The sequence below is a fragment of the Nerophis ophidion genome, linkage group LG06 (assembly GCF_033978795.1).
Source record: "Nerophis ophidion isolate RoL-2023_Sa linkage group LG06, RoL_Noph_v1.0, whole genome shotgun sequence".
Classification (NCBI taxonomy): Eukaryota; Metazoa; Chordata; class Actinopteri; order Syngnathiformes; family Syngnathidae; genus Nerophis; species Nerophis ophidion.
The window spans coordinates 48,889,384-48,911,101 of record NC_084616.1 but is presented as its reverse complement, the minus strand read 5'-3'; the positions used below and the strand labels follow the sequence as shown (position 1 = coordinate 48,911,101).

Below are 21,718 nucleotides of genomic sequence, written 5' to 3'. Positions count from 1 at the left end.
GTCAAATAAAATGTAGCAACCATGGTGACATTCCGAACTTCTAGTAGACATGCTCTTTTTTTCACTCATTTTCTCCTCATCGATTTAATCGTTACAAGCTCAGGAATTTGCAGGCACGTTGCGTGACCCACTAATTGTATTTTTTCTTCCGATTATTGTATTTTCCTAATCGTGAGAAGGCTAAATAGAAACTAATTGTCCAGCTCTATTGTGAACATCATCACTGATGTAAGATCAATGTACAAACAGTAGTCACAACTGTGTTTACCAGTGGGTTCCATTTTATTGGGCAATTATGTGACTCCATCCGTGGTTACTTAAACGCAAAAATGCCTAACTTTTTTAGTTGAGTTTAGTTTATTATTGATGAGGCATACTAGCGCTGTGTCAAATAAAATGTAGCAACTATGGTGACATTCCGAACTTCTAGTAGACATGCTCGTTTTTTCACTCATTCTCTCATCGTTTTAATCGTCACAAGCTCAGGAATTTGCAGGCACATTGCGTGACCCACTAATCATATTTTTTCTTCCGATTATTGTATTTTCTTAATCGTGAGAAGGCAAAATCGAAACTAATTGTCCAGCCCTATTGTGAACATCATCACTGATGTAAGATCAATGTACAAACAGGAGTCACAACTAGAGAGGCTTTGTTTTTCTTTTAAACAGCATCAAGTAGTCTAGTTACTAGTCAAGCTGAGAACACCAGGACACATTCCCCTTCACAATAATAGCTTGGTGTGCCACATCCAATCTGACTTCAGTAACAAAATATAGGTTTCAGAAAAGTACTTTACACAAGCATAATGTGCTTAGAGCTTTTATGATTATGCCTACACCCAAAATACTGGTAAAAAATGTCCAAAGATGTATTTCACCATTAAATGTGAGGATTTTTGCATTTAATTGACAAACATTTTATTAAATTGCTATTTGCAACTTCCTCACAGTGGCAAGACTTATGTTACCATTAGTGGTTTAACAGAACACAATTGTTTCACAATTGGGTATATTTTTTACAATTCCAAAGTTTACGCAATAAAAAATGTTTACCGGCCCAAATAAAATGACTTATGTTTACGGAAGTCACTTACCCGGTCTCGTTAACACATACGCGCAGGGAGCACGTGCAGACATAAAAAAGCAGTCCAAGAGTAGCATTGAACAAATTGCAGTCATGTTGTTGTTGTTGTTGTTGTTGTCAATGACTGCTAACACTAGCTATCCAAATTGCTATTATTAGCTAACAATACCTTAAACTAATGCACGTTCTTGTGTTTCTTAATTACATTATTACGTAGGAGATGCTATGAAATGACGGTATATACTGTGTAAAATACATGGGAAAGTTGGCGCCCTCGAGGCATCTGTGTAAATTTTGCAAACATCCATCCATCCAGTTTGTACCGCTTGTCCCTCTCGGGGTGGCGGGGGGCTGGAGCCTATCCCAGCTGTATGCGAGCTGAAGGCGGTGTACACCCTGGACAAGTTGCCACCTCATCGGAGGGCCAAAACAGATAGACAAATAACATTCACACTCACATTTATACACTAGGGCCAGTGTTGCCAAGCAACCTATTCCCATCTTTGCAGCCCCTTTAAATTACATTTGACACTAAATGCACACACTATGGCGGTGAAATAAATAAGTGTGAAAGGTAAAAAAAACAGATTTAAAATAGAAAAACTGAATGTTATTGATTTTTTAAATATTGCTATTATTTTTATTTATTGCTGTTAATATTATTTTTACATGTTGTTTATTTGTCACTAATTTATATCTGTTGTTCTTTTATATATTCTTTAAAGTTGAGTTTTAGTGGTGCAAAGAAAACTCATGTTTTCAAACTTATGAATAGCTAGGTTGCAATCACGTGACCGAGAGGCACTTATGGGTTTCAGGCAATGGTCTCGAGTTCCATTAGGCCAGTGGTTCTCAAATGGGGGTACGCGTGCGCCTGGGGGTACTTGAAGGTATGCCAAGGGGTACGGGAGATTTTTTTTAAATATTCTAAAAATAGCAACAATACAAAGATCCTTTATAAATATTTTTATTGAATAATACTTCAACAAAATATGAATGTAGGTTCATAAACTATGAAAAGAAATGCAACAATGCAATATTCAGTGTTGACAGCTAGATTTTTTTGGACATGTTCCATAAATATTGATGTTAAAGATTTCTTTTTTGTGAAGAAATGTTTAGAATTAATTTAATGAATCCAGATGGATCTCTATTGCAATCCCCAAAGTGCAGTGAAGTGATTTATATTTATATAGCGCTTTTTCTCTAGTGACTCAAAGCGCTTTACATAGTGAAACCCAATATCTAAGTTACATTTAAACCAGTGTGGGTGGCACTGGGAGCAGGTGGGTAAAGTGTCTTGCCCAAGGACACAACGGCAGTGACTAGGATGGCGGAAGCGGGGATCGAACCTGCAACCCTCAAGTTGCTGGCACGGCCGCTCTACCAACCGACCACTTTAAGTTGATGATTACTTCTGTGTGTAGAAATATTTATTTATAATTGAATCACTTGTTTATTTTCCAACAAGTTTTTAGTTATTTTTATATATTTTTTTCCAAATAGTCCAAGAAAGACCACTACAAATGACCAATATTTTGCACTGTTATACAATTTAATAAATCAGAAACTGATGACATAGTGCTGTATTTTACTTCTTTGTCTCTTTTTTTTTCAACCAAAAATGCTTTGTTCTGATTAGGGGGTACCTGAATTAAGAAAATGTTCACAGGGGGTACATCACTGAAAAAAGGTTGAGAACCACTGCATTAGGCTACTGTTTATTTACCTGCCTAAGTGCAGTTTTGGCTGTATTTTCAAAGGTTTAGAGGCAACTATATGAAAATGAAAAAGTATGTTGAAAAAAGTATTTAAAATAAGATGGAGTAGATTTATACAGTCTTAAGAAAAATATATTTTAATGATTTAAACTATCATCAAAACATTACTGCTTGCTACAAGCTCACTTCATTTGACACTTACGGTGTTTAGAAGAGAAAAGATTAGACGCACATCATGTCTTTACATCTGAGGGTTCCACAAATTATGCATTAATCAGTGAAAGACAAAGTTGGACTTATTGGTGCATCGGTAAATACCGAATTTTGATAGGTGATTGGTAATTGACATGAGTGCCTTGCTGCTGTGATCGTGATGCTAATGAGAAAAATGAAGTTGGTTTGCAGTTGATTTCCTGCTACAAATATTAGTATTATCTAAAATTCATGTGTGCAGTTGTTTTTATGGTGTGAAGTTCATATTTTGTGTCATTATTTAGCTATAAATATTCCTGTTGTTCAGCAGTGTTTACTAGCGATATCAAGATTCAGTACATGTTGTTGAGCCTACGAGAGATGTATTCCTCTAGTTTATTAATACTCCATTCATCCATTTTCTACCGCTTATTCCCTTTGGGGTCACAGGGAGCACTGGTGCCTATCCCAGCTACAATCGGGCGGAAGGTGGGGTTAACCCTGGACAAGTCGCCACCTCATCGCAGGGCCAACACAGATAGACAGACAACATTCACACTCACATTCACACACTAGGGCCAATTTAGTGTTGCCAATAAACCTATCCCCAGGTGCATGTCTTTGGAAGTGGGAGGAAGCCGGAGTACCCGGAGGGACCCCATGCATTCACGGGGAGGACATGCAAACTCCACACAGAAAGAACCCGAGCCCGGAATTGAACCCTGACTACTCAGGACTTTCGTATTGTGAGACAGACGCACTAACCCCTCTTCCACCGTGAAGCCCGTTCATTATGACTATTAAGGATATTTTCTTAATACTAACAAATATCACCAAAGACATTATAATGTGGTCCTTTGTGTCAAATAAAGAACGGCTTTCCTGCACAACTACAACTAAACTTTCCTATCTCTCTATTTGAACAACTGGAACACCCAAGAACAGAACAGAAATAAGCCGTTTCCTGTTCAAACGCTACACTCACTTGCACTTATTTTAATGTTACATTGAAACTGCGTGACCGTTGCGTGGATTAAGCCGCAAAGAAGACAAACGGACGTCACATCCTATGCAACCCAGCTATAATCATGCTATTATTCGTGATATTAGTATCATTAAAAAAATTTGGGATTATTAATATAATCATCTCGCCCTAGTTACAAACTAGGAAAGTCTAAACTAATACCCATATTAGATAGTGGGCAGAAACATTAACTCTATTGCATATTCCATTTCCTTTTTCTCTTCAGACCCCTTGCTCTTTCTCTGTATCACAAACCTTCTCTTCAGGATTGTTTGGAACCTGGACGCACAGCAAAGGTATAGAACAGCTTTGTCCCATTTGTAACACCATGGAAAGGAAAGGGAAGCTGATGGAAGGGTTTATTTTCTATTTAATTTTTGTCTATTCGTGCAGTTGGAAAAAATCAGAACCATCACAACAAGTTCACACTCCCACAAGCAGAGGAATGTCGGGCTTCCTGTCGTCATGAATGGCGAGGAGGACTACTTGTGGTGTACCGAAATTGAACAGTAAGCAACAATCATCTATGGGCTCAACATACTTTTTAAAAACAGTGATAGCGGATATATTCATTTGAATATATATGAAGTCAATTACGGTCTTAACAATGATAAGTAGTTTTCACACTGATGACCGTTGTTTAAGCTGATTGCTGACAAAATAGATTTGTAACAAAGAAAACATCCTAGGAAACAAGTTATCCTCTTAACATCTTATTGGGAGATGGAAATAGTGTAAACAAGGCAGGCCCTTTCAGTTTTGCACATTTTCCTCTTGAGCAAATGCAACGTTTTTGATTGAGCATTCAAATTAAGGCTGTAACACTTTGCTCCACTGCTGTCTCTTAGGGTCTTTGGCTTCCCCAAACATTACACGGATGTGAACAACATGGGCCGCTCTCACCGCCGGAAGCTCCTTGGTAAATCATGGAGCGTCCCCGTCGTCCGCCACTTCCTCGCACCACTTAAGGATTATTTTGAATGTGAACAGTAGCAATGAAGTCGGTAGACCTGCAGGCACATTCTCCCTGAACTTTTTGATATTTTATTTGTATTTTTTGCATAAGAACAAACACATTTTTTACTGCTTTTGAAAACACTGAGAGGGAAGTTTCTTTTTTTCAATAACACGGTAATCTATAGTATATAGTGGCCTGTATCAACAAGCAAACCGGTGTCTTTGGGCTCCGTGCTTTCTAAATCGACAGTTAGGGACGATAACAGCAGCCTCCTAAATGTTTACACCACTGTGCACTTTGTTTATTACCTCAGTAAAATAGGAGTGCAACCTCTAGGTCAATGGCAGCTGTAATCATTATTTTTATACTGATATATGGACCCATATCTCGCTGTTTCCTCACAGCACAGCTTCATCGGGCCAACCTGTTCTCAAGCTAGGTACAGATCCAATAAAGGATTTCATGAATATGCCAATCCATACAAGCAAACTAACAAATAGGATTTGTACATCAGTAAATAAAATAAGTATGATATTACCTACAGATTGTGTAGGTTGACCTCTTTTTTTAAGACATAAACAGTCCAGAATTGTATAGTAAGTTTCTTGTAACAGGAACAGAACATAAAAAAATAACATTAAAGATCATAAATTATTTTTTATTACATTTTTGGGAAACAAGAAGAAAATGTGCTGTTTATTTCAACTATATTTCCTAAAATACATATTGAGGCTATATATTTGTTTTATCCAATTACTCAATCGAACAAACTCAGCGATAGATTACGTGATTATAAAAAATAAATAACTGCAACGCTAATTTAATTTTGCTCAAATACACAACCCAAGATATCATTTGCTTCTTAAAACAGGCCCTAAAACTCTACCTCAAATGTATTTTCTACTTTTTAAAATGTGGTTACCCTTTTTTATGGGTTCAATTTCTTTTAAATATTAATTATTTTTCCCACATAAAAAACAGTTGTTACCTGCCATGGTTGTCTTGAAAATGCAATCCGCTTGTGCTGGATTTAGGACAAATCCTCTGCATTTATTATGATTCTTTGAATCTTGATTTTTAAAACATCTTTAGGGTCAAGAATTTTAAAATTAATTAAGACTTCAAGTGTATGTATGTATGTATGTATGTATCTTATGTGGGTTCTTCCGAGGATGTTGTAGTCGTAATGGTTTGTACAGTCCTTTTAGACATTTGTGATTTAGGGCTATATAAATAAACATTGATTGATTGATTGATTACTAGGTTTTAATGTGACAGGAAGTTTACAAAAGATTGCTGCCTTGATTAATACTGAATGACTTTCTGTGTCTATATGAGCCTATCCCAGAAGACTTCCGGCAAGTACATCTTAGGATTGGTCGCCTGCCAATTGCAAGGCACATATAGACCAACATTCATTCATATTCAGGTCTATGGACAATTTTAGAGTGTCTAATTAGCTTAGCATGCATATTTTTGGAATGTGGGAGGAAGTTGGAGTACCTGGAGAAAATTCACACATGTACAGGGAGAACATGCAAACTCCACACAAAGTTGCCCAATGGGAGATTGGAACTTAGATCTCCTGACTGCACGTCCTACATGCTAACTACTAGGTCACCATGCGGCCTGTTTATTCCCTCCGGTGCTGTTTTAATGGTGCAAAATAACTGTACACGTCTTTTTTATTGTTAAGAGGAGGATAGCTTTTAAACAGTGTGTATTTTTAAGATGACCATGCATTCTTAGACTCTCTGTAATACTAATGAGATGCTTTGTGTTTTTTCAATGACAACGACAAATGATAATGAATTAAACCAGTATTAGTTTATTGAAGAAATGTGTACCTTGTGATTCTTTTTGAAAAAATTTCTCTTTCCTCATCCTTCTATTATTAACAAAAATTGTGTTGTAGATCTGAACCATGATGCATTATGAATAAGTTCATAGAGTGTGTGCTGGAATTTCTAGCTTTGATCTTATGAGAACCTTGATTAAATGCTACAAGGAGCGCAACACAAATGATAATCTGATCATAATATTTTTGCTGCCTAAAGAAACAAACTGTTGCAATTCTCAAACCCTTTTAAATTCAGATGTAAAAATCAGACCATCCCATTGTTCACAATTTTATCTTGGAAAAAAAAAAATGCATAAACAAAAAGCCAGAGTGAGTGAAATCACTTGGACGCTGACACCACCTCCCAGGGTTTAAGTATTCTTTCCATTTGTGATGGAGTTTCAGTCCGGTTGCTTGCCTGTATGTCCAGCTTTGTCACTCCAGGAACTGCTTTTCCTTCTTGAATCAGTTGCATCACCTCAGCAAAGGAAGGCTGCTTTAACTGTGACTTAGACTGTTCACAAGTCTGTTTTTCAGCATCGCCAAAAGGTGAAGGCTGAGCGCTGCAGCCTGTCTGATTCACATGAACAGAACCAGAGGTGGACCACTGCTTGTAGCTGACTGAGCTTATGGGCTCCACAAACCTGTGAGAACAGAGTAGGAATCAATGACAGAAAAAAGGTATACTGGCAACATAGCAAGGTCAATACAATGATTATTAACGTGGTTGAATTTTGCTTTGGTGTAGAAATGCACTCTATCGTGATTAAAAGGTTTTTCGAATATTTTGTCCCTCTCCAGCTGGCTTTAGTTTTCTACCTCAGCAGATCGCAAAGACAGACTGAGTGCCCTAAATTAACATCGTATATACATAAGGTTTCTTTGTTGGTGGTGTAAAGTGAAGGATTATTTTAATAAAATGCTATATTAAAGACAAAACAATCGTAGACCAAAAATGGGATCCAGCTTTTCCACATTCCAAATATATTTTGAAGGCGATGTTACAAATTTTGGTATCACTGTGATACTTTGAACATAGTCATTAAGTAATTTTTTCCTTTAATTTGTTGTATCCACCAATTTTCTACCGCTTGTCCCGTTCGAGGTTGCGGGGGATCGCTGGAGCCTATAGGCAAACAAAATGTTTGTATTAAGTATCATATCAGCAATTGAAACAATATTGTTTTATATCACCCTCATTTAACGATATAAATTATTACAATGTCAGAGCTTGCTCCGCATTGTCGGCAGTAAGTCGGACCCGTTTCCAGTGAGGGTTGGACTCGGTCAGGGCTGTCCTTTGTCACCGATTCTGTTCATAACTTTTATAGACAGAATTTGTAGGCCCAGTCAAGGCGTTGAGGGTATCTGGTTTGGTGGCTGCAGGATTAGATCTCTGCTATTTGCAGATGATGTGGTCCTGATGGCTTCATCTGGCCAGGATCTTCATTTCTCACTGGATCGGTTCGCAGCCGAGTGTAAAGCGACTGGGATGAGAATCAGCACGTCTAAGTCCGAGTCCATGGTTCTCGCCCGCAAAAGGGTGGATTGACATCTCCGGGTTGGGGAGGAGATCTTGCCCCAAGTGGAGGAGTTCAAGTACCTCGGAGTCTTGTTCACGAGTGAGGGACGAGTGGATCGTGAGATCGGTGTGGCGTCTTCAGTAATGTGGACGCTGTATCGATCCGTTGTGGTGAAGAAGGAGCTGAGCCGGAAGGCAAAGCTCTCAATTTACCGGTCGATCTACGTTCCCATCATCACCTATGGTCATGAGCTTTGGGTCATGACAGAAAGGACAAGATCATGCGTACAAGCGGCCGAAATGAGTTAACTCCGCCGGGTGGCGGGGCTCTCTCCCTGAGAGATAGGGTGAGAAGCTCTGCCATCCGGGAGGAGCTCAAAGTAAAGCCGCTGCTCCTCCACATCGAGAGGAGCCAGATGAGGTGGTTTGGGCATCTGGTCAGGATGCCACCCGAATGCCTCCCCAGGGAGTTGTTTCGGGCACGTCCAACTGGTAGGAGGCCAAGGGGAAGACCCAGGACACGTTGGGAAGACTATTTCTCCCGGCTGGCCTGGGAACGCCTTGGGATCCCCCGGGAGGAGCAGGACGAAGTGGCTGGGGAGAGGGAAGTCTGGGCTTCTCTGCTTAGGCTGTTGCCCCCGCGACCCGACCTTGGATAAGCGGAAGAAAAAGGATGAATGGATGGAATTATTACAATGTGTAGAAATATGGGGAAACAACTGCAAATGTGTGCTTCATTTACCAATGGTTTTACTAAAAAGATCAATTAGAAAAATACATAATGTTGGATATAGAGAACATACAAACCCTATATTTATTAAATCACAAATATTGAAATTCAACGATTTGGTGCATTTGCAAACAGCTAAAATAATGTACAAAGCAAACTATAACCTGCTACCCAAGAATGTAAAACAATTATTCTCAAAAAAAGAGAAAAAATATAACCTCAGAGGAAATCAACTTTCAGCATATCTGTATGTGGAATTAAATTATGGAATGGATTAACCTAAGAAATCAAACAAAGCACCAATATGATTCAGTTTAAGAGACTGTTCAACTACAAGTGTTCAGAAAGTACACAGAGCAAGAATTATGATGAACATCCATCCATTTCTACCGCTTATTCCCTTTGGGGTCACGGGGGGCGCTGGTGCCTATCTCTGTTACAATCCAGCGGAAAGCGGGGTACACCCTAGACAAGTCGCTACCTCATCGCAGGGCCAACACAGATGGACACACTCACATTCACACACTAGGGCCAATTTAGTGTTGCCAATCAACCTATCCCCAGGTGTATGTCTTTGGAGGTGGGAGGAAGCCGGAGTACCCGGAGGGAACCCACGCATTCACGGGGAGGACATGCAAACTCCACACAGAAAGATCCCTAGCCCGGGATTGAACCCAGGACTACTCAGGACCTTCGTATTGTGAGGCAGACGCACTAACCCCTCTTCAACCGTGCTGCCCATGATGAACATCTTAAACCCTTTTATTTATTGAGACAAAAGATTATTTATGTATTTAATATTTGCTTACTAGGGTATATTATTCATTTTTTATTTTTTTATTTGCTCACTGTTCTGTTACAAAGAACAAGGAAATTGGATACAATTGCTATGTTATGAAAAGGGGTAGGATTGAGTCGGCTCTGCTTCTTCCTACTCCTTTTCGGACGTGCTGTAATGAAACAACTGGAAATATGTGATGTACTACATTGAATGTTCGAAATAAACTGAACAATCAGAACCTCTTGTATTACATACAATTGTTTGAACAAATTAGTGATAGTCATAATAACGTCAAAAGTACACGAGTGGACAAAAGCCCTCCTGTATGCAATTACATTTTCCTCAAGCGTGCAAACAATACCTTTTTAATCCATCCATTTTCTACCACTTATCCATTTCGGAGGTGGTGGAGCCTACCTCAGCTACAATAAAAATAATTAAAAACAAAGATATTGTAATGACGACTATGACTGGTTAAATATGGATTAGCAATCACTTCAGGGTGTCGGGTCAGGACAGCAATTATTCATTCAGGTGAGTGCAGGAGAAAAAATAGATTGTCCAAGTCCAGATCTGCAGGTTCAATTGTATATTGAGTTGTTTGTTTGCATTTGTGTATGTGTGTGGTTTCCTAAACAAACAAATACAATTATTGTAAATTAACTAAAGTGACCACAATACAATTGAATATAGGCACAAGCATGCAACATGGCTGTTAAATATACATTACTTAGCTGTGTATACACAGTTTACATAAATCCACAGAATTTGAACATCCCAGCCCTAAGTAATGTAATAATTACTAGAATGTAAATAGCATCACAACAATAATTCTAAATTGTCAATTGGGGCTAACAAACATGTCCAATGCTACAAACAGGCCCCAATCAGGGTATGATATTTAGCTAGCAGTTAGCTTGTGAACCTGATGCCAAACAGCCATTAGACAACAATAAAACTGACCAAATGAGTTGCAATGTAGTTTTAAGCACAAAACAGGTTATATTAAAGTGTATATAAAGTAACTCACTTTGTATTGACGCACACTGTCAATTAAACAAATGACATCGAAGTTCACCGTAACTTTCAGAGCTTGCTGATATAGTGATGTGTTCAATGCCCCCTCCAGTGTCGTAAAAGTGAACTACACTCAAGCAACTCAATGACACAAAAAGAAAACAAGCGTTTCAGAGACAGTCTTTTGTACAGCCGCCCCCAAATTAGTGTACCAATTTGTCCACTAGGTGCTTATATTGTCCTAAGGTAAAGCTGGCAGCTTGATGAGACGAACAACTGGGCGAGTGTAGGTTCGGTCCTTAACCTGAATCACAGCTGTCCTCACTCGGCCATCTGCTCCAGGAATAACATTCTTCACAGTCCCTATTTGCCAAAGAGCCCTCGGCGTTTGCTGATCAATGATAAGAACTACTGTCCCAACAGTAATGTCATCCTTTTCAGTTAGCCATTTCTGTCTGGCTTGTAAGGTGGGGAGGAAGTGTTTGATGTAATGCTTCCAGAAGTGATCAGCTAAAACTTGCGAATGACGCCATCTTTTTCTGGTCAGCAGTTCTGACTCAGGGTAGACCACTTGAGGGAGTGAAGAGTCTGGCCGCCCCATCAACAAGCAGTTGGGCGTGACAGGATCCGGGTCAGCGAGGTCGGAGGAGACATAACCTAATGGCCTTGAGTTGAGGATTCCCTCTACTTCAATAAGGACTGTCATTAACACTTCCTCTGGCACAGTCTGAGCTCCCAAAGTGGTACGGAGGGCGTTCTTTACAGATCTCACTTCTCGTTCCCAAGAACCACCAAAATGTGGAGCATTAGGTGGATTGAAACGGAAAAAAATCTGTTCAGCTGCAAGTTGGTCTTTAACTGCAGGTTCTAAGGCACAGAAGGTTTCATGCAGTTCCTTACTTCCTCCTTTGAAATTGGTGCCCTGGTCTGAGAGAAGTTCATAGGGCTTCCCTCTGCGAGCAATAAAACGTCTGAGTGACATCAAGAAAGAATCGGTATCCATGTTGGGTAGAAGATCGAGGTGGATAGCACGAGTAGTGAGACACTTGTACAGGATGCCCCACCTTTTCTCTGTATGTCGTCCTACTTTAACATGCATAGGTCCGAAACAGTCGACACCGGTCGAGTAGAATGCAGGTCGGAAAAGCCTCAAACTAGAAGGTGGTATATCAGCCATTCTTGGTACTTGTGGTCTGCTTCTCCACCTTTTGCAGTCCACACAGTTGTGCTGGTACTTCCTAACGGCTTCTCTGCCCCTCAGTATCCAGTATTTTCTGCGCAGCTCTGCAAAAACACGCTCTGCTCCAGGATGATGCAGCTGGGTGTCATATTGCTGAATTAGAAGCTTGGATACTGGGTGCGAGGATGACAGAAGAATGGGATGCAGCACTTCCTGGCTGAGGCTGTCACATCTTCTAAGCCTACCTCCAACACGGATCAAGCCTGATGACTCATCATATTCAGGAGCTAAGGTTAGCAATCTACTGTTAGATGAGAGCGGCTTAGCAGATTTGAGCAGTGATACTTCTTCAGGAAAGGTCTCCATTTGTGCATGCCTCAGGAGGGTCAATTCTGCTTCATGGTAGTCACCAGCGGTGAGTTGTGTGTTGTCGGCCGCCCCGTGTAACTTCTGTGTGGTTGCCTCCAAAAGATCTTGAAATGTTTTAAACTGCAGGATGTCAGGTATATTTGAATCAGTTGAGCTGGCTGTAAAACCACAAAACACAGTCCTCCTCAGTTCATCATCTTCTTTGGGGCCTGAACCAGCTGGTGCTTTAGGCCACTTGTCAGATGACTGTAGGAGAAAGGAAGGTCCATGACTCCATCGGCTCACTCCTATGAGCTGAGTCAGTGTTTTCCCCCTTGTGATATCATCTGCTGGGTTAGAGGCTGAGTCAATGTAGTGCCAGGCTCTAATGTCGGTGAGTTCTTGTATCTCTGCAACTCTTGTACCTACAAACACTTTATATCTGCAGGAGTCAGACTGCAGCCAGTTGAGGACTGTGGTAGAATCAGTCCAGTATACCACCGCTTGGATCTTGATCGTGAGCTCTTTAATTAGTACTGAACCTAACTGCGCCCCTGTTAAGGCGCCACACAGTTCGAGTCTGGGTATGGAAAGTTGCTTTTTTGGTGCCACTCTGGATCTGGCTGCTAAAAATGCCACTTGAACCTGTCCATCACCACTGTCGGTCAACAGGTACGCCACAGATCCATACACACGTTCCGATGCGTCACAGAAGACGTGGATGGTCCGGCTGCTATTACTACAGTCTATGTTGCGGTCGGTGTAGCACCTGGGTAATGTTACCTTTAACAACTGAGGAAGCTCTTCTTCCCATGATCTCCAAGCCTGCAGCAAATCTTCAGGGAGATTGGGATCATCCCATCCTCTCTTCTTGTCCCAAAGGCGTTGCACGATGATCTTGGCTCTTGTGGTGTATGGAATGATGTATCCCAAAGGATCATACTGTTGGGCAAGAAGACGATAAATGTTACACATTGTCAATTCAGAGCACTCACTTTGATGCTGCTTGTAGCGGAGTGTGTCTGCTTTGCACTGCCACAAGAGTCCAAGAGTCCGCTCTTGAGGGTCAGCTGTCTGTTGTGTGAACCACAGTGTACTGTTTTCTGACCGAGATTCCTTTGGCAGGTGTTCGATGACTGCAGGAACGTTGCTGGCCCATTCTCGGAGTTCAAATCCACCTTGCTTCAATAATGTGTGCAATCGATTTACAAGCTGCTTCGCCTGATATTCTGACTGGAGACTCTGTAGACAATTATCAACGTAGAAACAGCGCTCTACTGACAGGCGAGCATTCTCATCAGGTTCTGTGTGTCTTTGGACATGAGTCTGGAGTGCAAAGGTGGCGCAACATGGACTGCATGTTGTGCCAAAAGGGAGTACTTGCCACTCATATATGGTAGGTTCTTGGTTGACTTTAACATCCCGCCACAGAAAGCGAAAGAATGGTTTGTCCTCTTCAAGCAGGTGAACTTGGTGAAACATTCCTTTCACATCACTGCTGATGGCCACTGGATGTTCCCGGAACCTCAATAGAACTCCCAATAGGCTAGCTCCAAGCGTGGGTCCCGGAAGGAGGTGGTCATTAAGGTTCTGTCCATTGAATGTGAAGGAGCAGTTAAAGACTATTCGGTTTTTACCGTTGTGCTGCACCATGTGATGGGGGATGAACCACGAATAGTCGCTTTCTTCTGCCTTGATTGGAGAAATGGCTGTGACGTAGCCTGCGTCAATGAGTTTGTGGATTTCTCTAGAGTAGATGACAGCCTTTTCATGGTCTTTCACAAGTCGTCTCTCTGTCGCACGCAACTGAGGCAGCACTGCTTCTTTGGTTGAATGAATCAATGGAATATTTTGTTTCCATAGTAATGGAGTAGCATACTTATTTACACCATCAACCATTATCCTGGTGGTCTTCTGTTCAAGAATTCGGACTGCCTGGCCATCTTGCTTTGACCTGGTGATCAAACGCTCACTCCTGTATGGTAAGATATCTAACTGCCACAGCCTCTCCACATGATTAAGCAACTCTGATTCTGGAGGAGTGCATGTGGTAAAAAGGCATTGCTGTGTGGACAGTTGGTGGTTCAAGAGGCTTGTAGGGCCTTGTAGTGTCCATCCTAGCCTGGTGTGAACCGCTGCAGGTCCGCCTGGAGGGCCAAGACGTACTGGTTCCACTGGAGTGACCAGATGGGGATTATCCGACCCAATCAGCAGTAGCGGCTGGGCATTGTTGATGGTCTGTAGTGGAATGTCTTTCAGGTGGCGATACTTCTCCTGCAAAGCTCTGACTGGATATGTGTGGCTGGCTAGATTCAGTTCTCTGGCAGTAAAAGCTTTATTAATCTTGTAACTCTTGCCTGGTTGTGATGCAGGAGATACTGAGAAGGATACATTTGCTCCGTGGATGGTGCAGACTTCTTGCCGGACTGTACGGAGGGCGAGGTCTTCAGTCTTCCCATGAAGGCCCAAGTAAACAGCAGCATCATTTAGGAGTATTGTGCGCTCTGACCCGTCATCCAATATTGCGTATGTCTCAAGTACCTTGTTGCCGCTCTGGAGGATGACTCTACTCAACTTGAGTAACACTTGATGGCTACTGGCTGGCCGATCAATGTACATAATCTCTGACACAGAACTCACTAAACAAGTGCTTGATTCAGGTGTTTGGAGTTTACCAGTTGCTGTGGCATTTTGGCTGGTATTGACCTGGTGCAGGACATCCAGGTGCTTCCTTTCGCACTGCTTGCACTTGGCCTTGAGGTTACATTTAGCTGCTTGGTGTTCACGTCCGCATCTCCAGCATCGATGATTTTCCTTGATCCACTGTGTTTTCTGTTCCACTGACAAGAGTTTAAAATTGTTGCATTGGTTCAGATAATGCTGTACAGTATTGCAGAAGGGACAGTATTTTTTCGGCTTATCTTGAATTACCTCTCTCACTGAATTAACTGGAGATTTATCTGATGTCTCTCTTGACTCCATAGACTCACTACCATGGAGGATAGTAGTGGATCTCTGTAACTTGTAGTCAGGACGTCGACTCTTGGGCAGAGCTTGTCTCTCTCTCGATGAGGTGCTACTGTGTTGGTCGCCACTAATTTGAACTCGCACTTCATATTCGAGCCAGTCAGCCAAATCAAGCAGTGTTGGAATGGGAGTATTGATGGGGTTCACAAATCTATGGAAGTTAGCTCTTAGGTCCTGTGGCAACTTAGCTAAGAGGCGCGAAACATGTGACCCACACCGTAGTTCTGTCCAACCTTGGCCTCCTAGTTGATGTAGCATCCCGACCAATGCACGAACTTGAAGTGCAAATGATTTAAAGGCTTTAATGTCACCAGTCCTGATATTGGGCCCGTCCATCAGTTCAGAAATCTTCTTTAGTGCCAACTGCTGTGGTTGACCATACATCTCTGTAAGTGCCCTCATAGTGTCTGTAAATGGGAATGGACTGTTACTGTATGAGTCAGCAAGAAGTAATGCTTCTTCACATTTGAGATGGTCTGTGAGAATTTGAAATTTAAAGTGCTCTGGGGCATTGTATGGTAGTAAATTGTCAAGGGCTAGTTTAAGTCTTGCAAACTCACGAGGGTCCTCTGACCTAAAGTCTGGGATTGTGGGTTTAGGTCCCCGGTAGGCATCTAGACCGGGCGTTCTGCTTAATGGAGTCTGACGGTTTGGTAAATGATATGGCAGGTCAGGTGAGTATCTGTGTTCCCCTTTTTTACTGTCATATACATGGTCAGGGGGGTTATTGTCATTATAGGGGCCTCTATAATCAGGAGAGTAACCTCTTTCGCGGCCAAAGTAGCGGCTTTCGTAATGAGCTCTTGGACTACTTGGTCTATAGGGCTTAGCAGGATGACTGTATTCATTACTGCTTGATGGATAATTTAGATGGGGTGGATGTGTGCTATAAGGGTGATGGTATTGGACATCACGTTGATAGGAGCGATCATTATAGCGCACGTAGTCTTCCTCATAAATCGGGTGGTACTTGACATCAGACAATATTTGACTTGGCACAGATTTATATTGTGTTTGTTGGATATCTTTGGACTGGTGGTGGGCTTTACTGTGTGGTGGACAGTCTTTGTTGTCATAGTAAAGCAGTGGTTGACACTCCTTAATGTCGGTCACCCCAAAATTGTATTGAGAGTAAGGAGATGAACTGCCAGATGTGGCTAGTGACTCAATGTGCTCTGTGACTAATCCTGCTTCCTGCAAGCACTGCCTTAGATCCTCGACTGTGTCAGGTCGGTTGCCTTGTGGAGATGGGGAATCATCCCTGCTCACCGGTGGGGCACTTACTGGCTGACGTGGGCCTTGATGACCACTAGATGGCGTCGGCTTACAAGTATGTGCTGGTGTTGTCGATATTTCTTCCCTTTGGCGTCTGGACCGCGACTGATTCTGTGAGGAGGCTGTGGGAAGACTGTGGATCATGTCTGTAAGATGTTTGACATCTTTGCGCAATTGGTCATTTTCCTCCCTCATGCTCTGGAAAGATCTGTGAATTTCTGGAGAAGACATTCGTCTGGCCAGCTCATCACCAGGGACGTGGTACCTCATAGGGCAATTGACCTCGTAGTCCTGAAGATATGATGGCGGCTGTCTTGATCTTTGTGGACGATCCATATCTCTAGGCTTTCTCTCATGTGGCCTGAACATATTGACTGAAGTGGTTGCTTGTATCCGGCTCGAAGGACCAAAAATTGTAATGACGACTATGACTGGTTAAATATGGATTAGCAATCACTTCAGGGTGTCGGGTCAGGACAGCAATTATTCATTCAGGTGAGTGCAGGAGAAAAAATAGATTGTCCAAGTCCAGATCTGCAGGTTCAATTGTATATTGAGTTGTTTGTTTGCATTTGTGTATGTGTGTGGTTTCCTAAACAAACAAATACAATTATTGTAAATTAACTAAAGTGACCACAATACAATTGAATATAGGCACAAGCATGCAACATGGCTGTTAAATATACATTACTTAGCTGTGTATACACAGTTTACATAAATCCACAGAATTTGAACATCCCAGCCCTAAGTAATGTAATAATTACTAGAATGTAAATAGCATCACAACAATAATTCTAAATTGTCAATTGGGGCTAACAAACATGTCCAATGCTACAAACAGGCCCCAATCAGGGTATGATATTTAGCTAGCAGTTAGCTTGTGAACCTGATGCCAAACAGCCATTAGACAACAATAAAACTGACCAAATGAGTTGCAATGTAGTTTTAAGCACAAAACAGGTTATATTAAAGTGTATATAAAGTAACTCACTTTGTATTGACGCACACTGTCAATTAAACAAATGACATCGAAGTTCACCGTAACTTTCAGAGCTTGCTGATATAGTGATGTGTTCAATGCCCCCTCCAGTGTCGTAAAAGTGAACTACACTCAAGCAACTCAATGACACAAAAAGAAAACAAGCGTTTCAGAGACAGTCTTTTGTACAGATATGAATGGAAAAATACCAGTTGGCACTCATCATCAAGGGTTGGAATAGGGGGTTACATCACCATAAATGATTCCTGGGCGCGGCACCGCTGCTGCTCACTGCTCACCTCACTTCCCAGGGGGTGATCAATGGTGATGGGTCAAATGCAGAGAATAATTTCGCCACACTTAGTGTGTGTGTGACAATCATTGGTACTTTAACTTTAAAATATCGGTCTTATATATCGCCAGTAATGATCTGATACTGACACTAACCTGGTACGATTACATCGATACATGCATGGATCGATCCGCCCAGGTCCACTGCCCACTCGTCGCCATTTACTTTAATTGATGGGAATTGATAATTAGCTATGGTAATACACATTAAACAATCAAGTGTGTTGGAAATATAACACCTTGTGGAGGTGAGCATTACTGAACTTGCCATGGTGTTTCATTTCAAAGGCAGAAATCCAAGGATTCCTACCTGTTAAAAAAGAAGAGTTTCGCCTCCAATAGTTTACTTTTTTCAATGAAGCCGCCTTGTAATGTCTTCAGGCCGTTTAAAAACCTTTGGTCCGCTTCGAAGTTATACGAATCAAACCTTAAGAAAAGAGATTCCATCTCAACAATAAACGGATTTTTATTTCCCAAATTTCCCGGCACTTCCGCGTCAACGAATGTTGAAGAACACACTATAAGGACAGGCTTAACAGTATCGCGCCCTCTTGCGGTTGGAATTAGTACTATTACTTTATTCCCTTTGGGTTCGCGGGTGGTACTGGTGCCTATCTCAGCTACAATCGGGCGGAGGGCGGGGTGCACCCTGGAAAAGTCACCATCTCATCGCAGGGCCAACACAGATAGACAGACAACATTAACACTCACATTCACACACAAGGGCCAATTTAGTGTTGCCATGTCTTTGGAAGTGGGAGGAAGCCGGAGTACCCGGAGGGAACCCACGCATTCACGGGGAGAACATGCAAACTCCACACAGAAAGATCCCGAGCCCAGGATTGAACCCAGGACTACTCAGGACCTTCGTATTATGAGGCACACACACTAACCCCTCTCCCACCTTGCTGCCAGTACTACTATTTGTTAACGCGTTACTGTTCTTCCTAAGTCAGTACACCCCCAAACAGATTTACAAACTCTTGATGACTTGACTATGTAAAATGTCAATGAAATGTCAATTGCTATTCGGGCTCCAGTACTCTGGAATGCCCTCCAGGTAACAGTTTGATGTGCTGTCTCAGTTGCATTTAAAGGCCTACTGAAGTGAGATGTTCTTATTTAAACAGGGATAGCAGGTCCATTCTGTGTGTCATACTTGATCATTTCGCGATATTGCCATATTTTTGTTGAAAGCATTTAGTAGAGAACATCCAAAATAAAGTTTGCAACTTTCGGTGCTAAGAGAAATGCCCTGCCTCTACCGGAAGTCGCAGACGATGACGTCACCCGTGTGATGGCTCCTCACATATTCACATTGTTTATAGTGGGAGCCTCCAACAAAAAGTGCTATTCGGACCGAGAAAACGACAATTTCCCCATTAATTTGAGCGAGGATGAAAGATTCGTGTTTGAGGATATTGATAGCGATGGACTAGAAAAAATAAAAAAAATTAATAAATAAAAAACGCGATTGCATTGGGACGGATTCCGATGTTTTTAGACACATTTACTAGGTTAATTCTGGGAAATCCCTTATCTTTTTATTGTGTTGCTAGTGTTTTAGTGAGTTGAATAGTACCTGATAGTCGGAAGGGGGTCTCCACCGGTGTCTTGTAGCGCAGTGTCTGTGTCTCAGGGGAGTCGACGGCAGCTATGGACGGCAGCAAGCTCAGCTTTTCTCCGGTAAGAACTGAATTTTTAACCACAATTTTCTCACCGAAACCTGCTGGTTGACATTTGGTCGGGATCCATGTTGGCTTGACCGCGCTCTGATCCATAGGAAAGTTATACCTCCAGGAATTTAAAAAAAGGAATCACCGTGTGTTTGTGTGGCTACAGGCTAAAGCTTTCCAAATCCATCTTTCTACTGTGACTTCTCCATTATTAATTGAACAAATTGCAAAAGATTCAGCAACACAGATGTCCAAAATACTGTGTAATTATGCCGTTAAAGCAGACGACATTTAGCTGTGTGTGTGCATAGCGCTCATACTTCTTAAAAACCTGTGACGTCTTGCGTACACGTCATCATTACACGACGTTTCGAAGACAAAACTCCTGGGAAATTTAAAATTGTAATTTAGTAAACTAAAAAGGCCGTATTGGCATGTGTTGCAATGTTAATATTTCATCATTGATATATAAACTATCAGACTGTGTGGTGGGTAGTAGTGGGTTTCAGTAGGCCTTTAAGTCCCATCTTAAAACTCATTTGTATACTCTCACCTTTAAATAGACCACCTTTTTAGACCAGTTGATCTGCCGTTTCTTTTCTTTTCTCCTCTGCCCCCTCTCCCTTGTGGAGGCGGGCGGGGGGGGAGGGGGGACACACAGGAACGGTGGCCATGGATGAAGCGCTGGCTGTCCAGAGTCGGGACCCGGGATGGACTGCTCACCTGTGAATCAGTTGGGGACATCTCTGCGCTGCTGACTCGTCTCCGCTTGGGATGGTCTCCTGCTGGCCCGACTATGGACGGGACTCCCGCTATTATACTTGATCCACTATGGACTGGACTCTCCCTGCTATGTTGGATCCACTATGGACTGGACTTTCACAATATCATGTTAGACCCGCTCGACATCCATTGCTTTTGGTCTCCCCTAGAGGGGGGGATGCCCACATATGCGGTGCTCTCCAAGGTTTCTCATAGTCATTTTCATCGACGTCCCATTGGAGTGAGTTTTCCTTGCCCTTATGTGGGCTCTGTGCCGCGGATGTCGTTGTGGCTTGTGCAGCCCTTTGAGACACTTGTGATTTAGGGCTAAATAAATAAACATTGATTGATTGATTGATGTTACTTGGGGTGTTAGTGTAAATACATATTTTGTGTTTACTGTTACCTGCCCCAACTGCTCTACATCCCACCCCCTGTATTGTAAATAATACAAATAATTCAATTTATATACTCGGATAATTAAGTTGTGTGATGACTGTATTATGCTGATAGAATATATTTGTACCATTAATTGATTAACCTTGACCCCGACTTAAACAAGTTGAAAAACTTATTCGGGTGTTACCATTTAGTGGTCAATTGTACAGAATATGTACTGTACTGTGCAATCTACTAATAAAAGTCTCAATCAATCAATCAGTCAATCAATCAATCAATCAATCAATTCATGACAGAAGAATTAGTCTCACAGTAAACAAGGGTTTATGCTGAGCTCTTATCTCATTAAGTGCTTACCACTTACTTTTTCGTTTTGAACATATGTCACAGCAGACTTTCTGGAGTGAAGTGAAGTCATTAAAGTAAAGACGGATGAAAACGTTTTTCTCAGATTTTTATGCAATAGGTGTAGCTGCTGACAGAAGGAAAATGTATATGTGTTCTATAATTTCATAGTTGGTGAGGATAAATGAATACAATACATAAATATAAGTTCATATTGTACTCTTTTATTGAAACTTTTATTAGTAGATTGCACAGTACAGTACATAATCCGTACAATTGTCCACTAAATGGTAACACCCGAATAGATTTTCAACTTGTTCAAGTCGGGGTCCACGTTAATCAATTCATGGTAAACATAACACATAATGTGATCAAATAGCTATTTCCTTGGGTTAATTCATGCGAGTTTATGTTAACTTTATTTTTGTTACAAAACCCATGTAAATTGGAAGGGAATAATATTATTTGTTTCGGTTTGCTCACATTGTTGGGGGGACAATTAATG

The 21,718-nt window shown here is 41.5% G+C and overlaps 2 protein-coding genes across 4 annotated transcripts in view; one reads left to right on the top strand and one right to left on the bottom strand.

Moving 5' to 3' along the window:
* The window catches only part of dnmt3ba (DNA (cytosine-5-)-methyltransferase 3 beta, duplicate a), a 43,269-nt gene extending 36,448 nt beyond the window's left edge, over positions 1–6,821 (top strand). For all 3 annotated transcript variants that reach the window (XM_061904039.1, XM_061904037.1, XM_061904038.1), the window contains 3 exons: positions 4,250–4,319; positions 4,417–4,532; positions 4,872–6,821. In XM_061904039.1, coding sequence (XP_061760023.1) covers positions 4,250–4,319; positions 4,417–4,532; positions 4,872–5,016 — 331 coding nt within the window. In that variant the 3' untranslated portion in view covers positions 5,017–6,821. The remainder of the gene's footprint in view (positions 1–4,249; positions 4,320–4,416; positions 4,533–4,871) is intronic.
* Positions 6,787–17,925, bottom strand: LOC133554597 (uncharacterized). The gene is made up of 3 exons (XM_061903537.1): positions 17,693–17,925; positions 10,885–17,293; positions 6,787–7,465 (listed from the first exon to the last, which is right to left on the bottom strand). The coding sequence occupies exon 2, from the start codon at positions 17,068–17,070 to the stop codon at positions 11,113–11,115; it is 5,958 nt and encodes a 1,985-aa protein (XP_061759521.1). The 5' UTR covers positions 17,071–17,293; positions 17,693–17,925; the 3' UTR covers positions 6,787–7,465; positions 10,885–11,112.
* Positions 17,926–21,718: the final 3,793 nt, after the last annotated feature.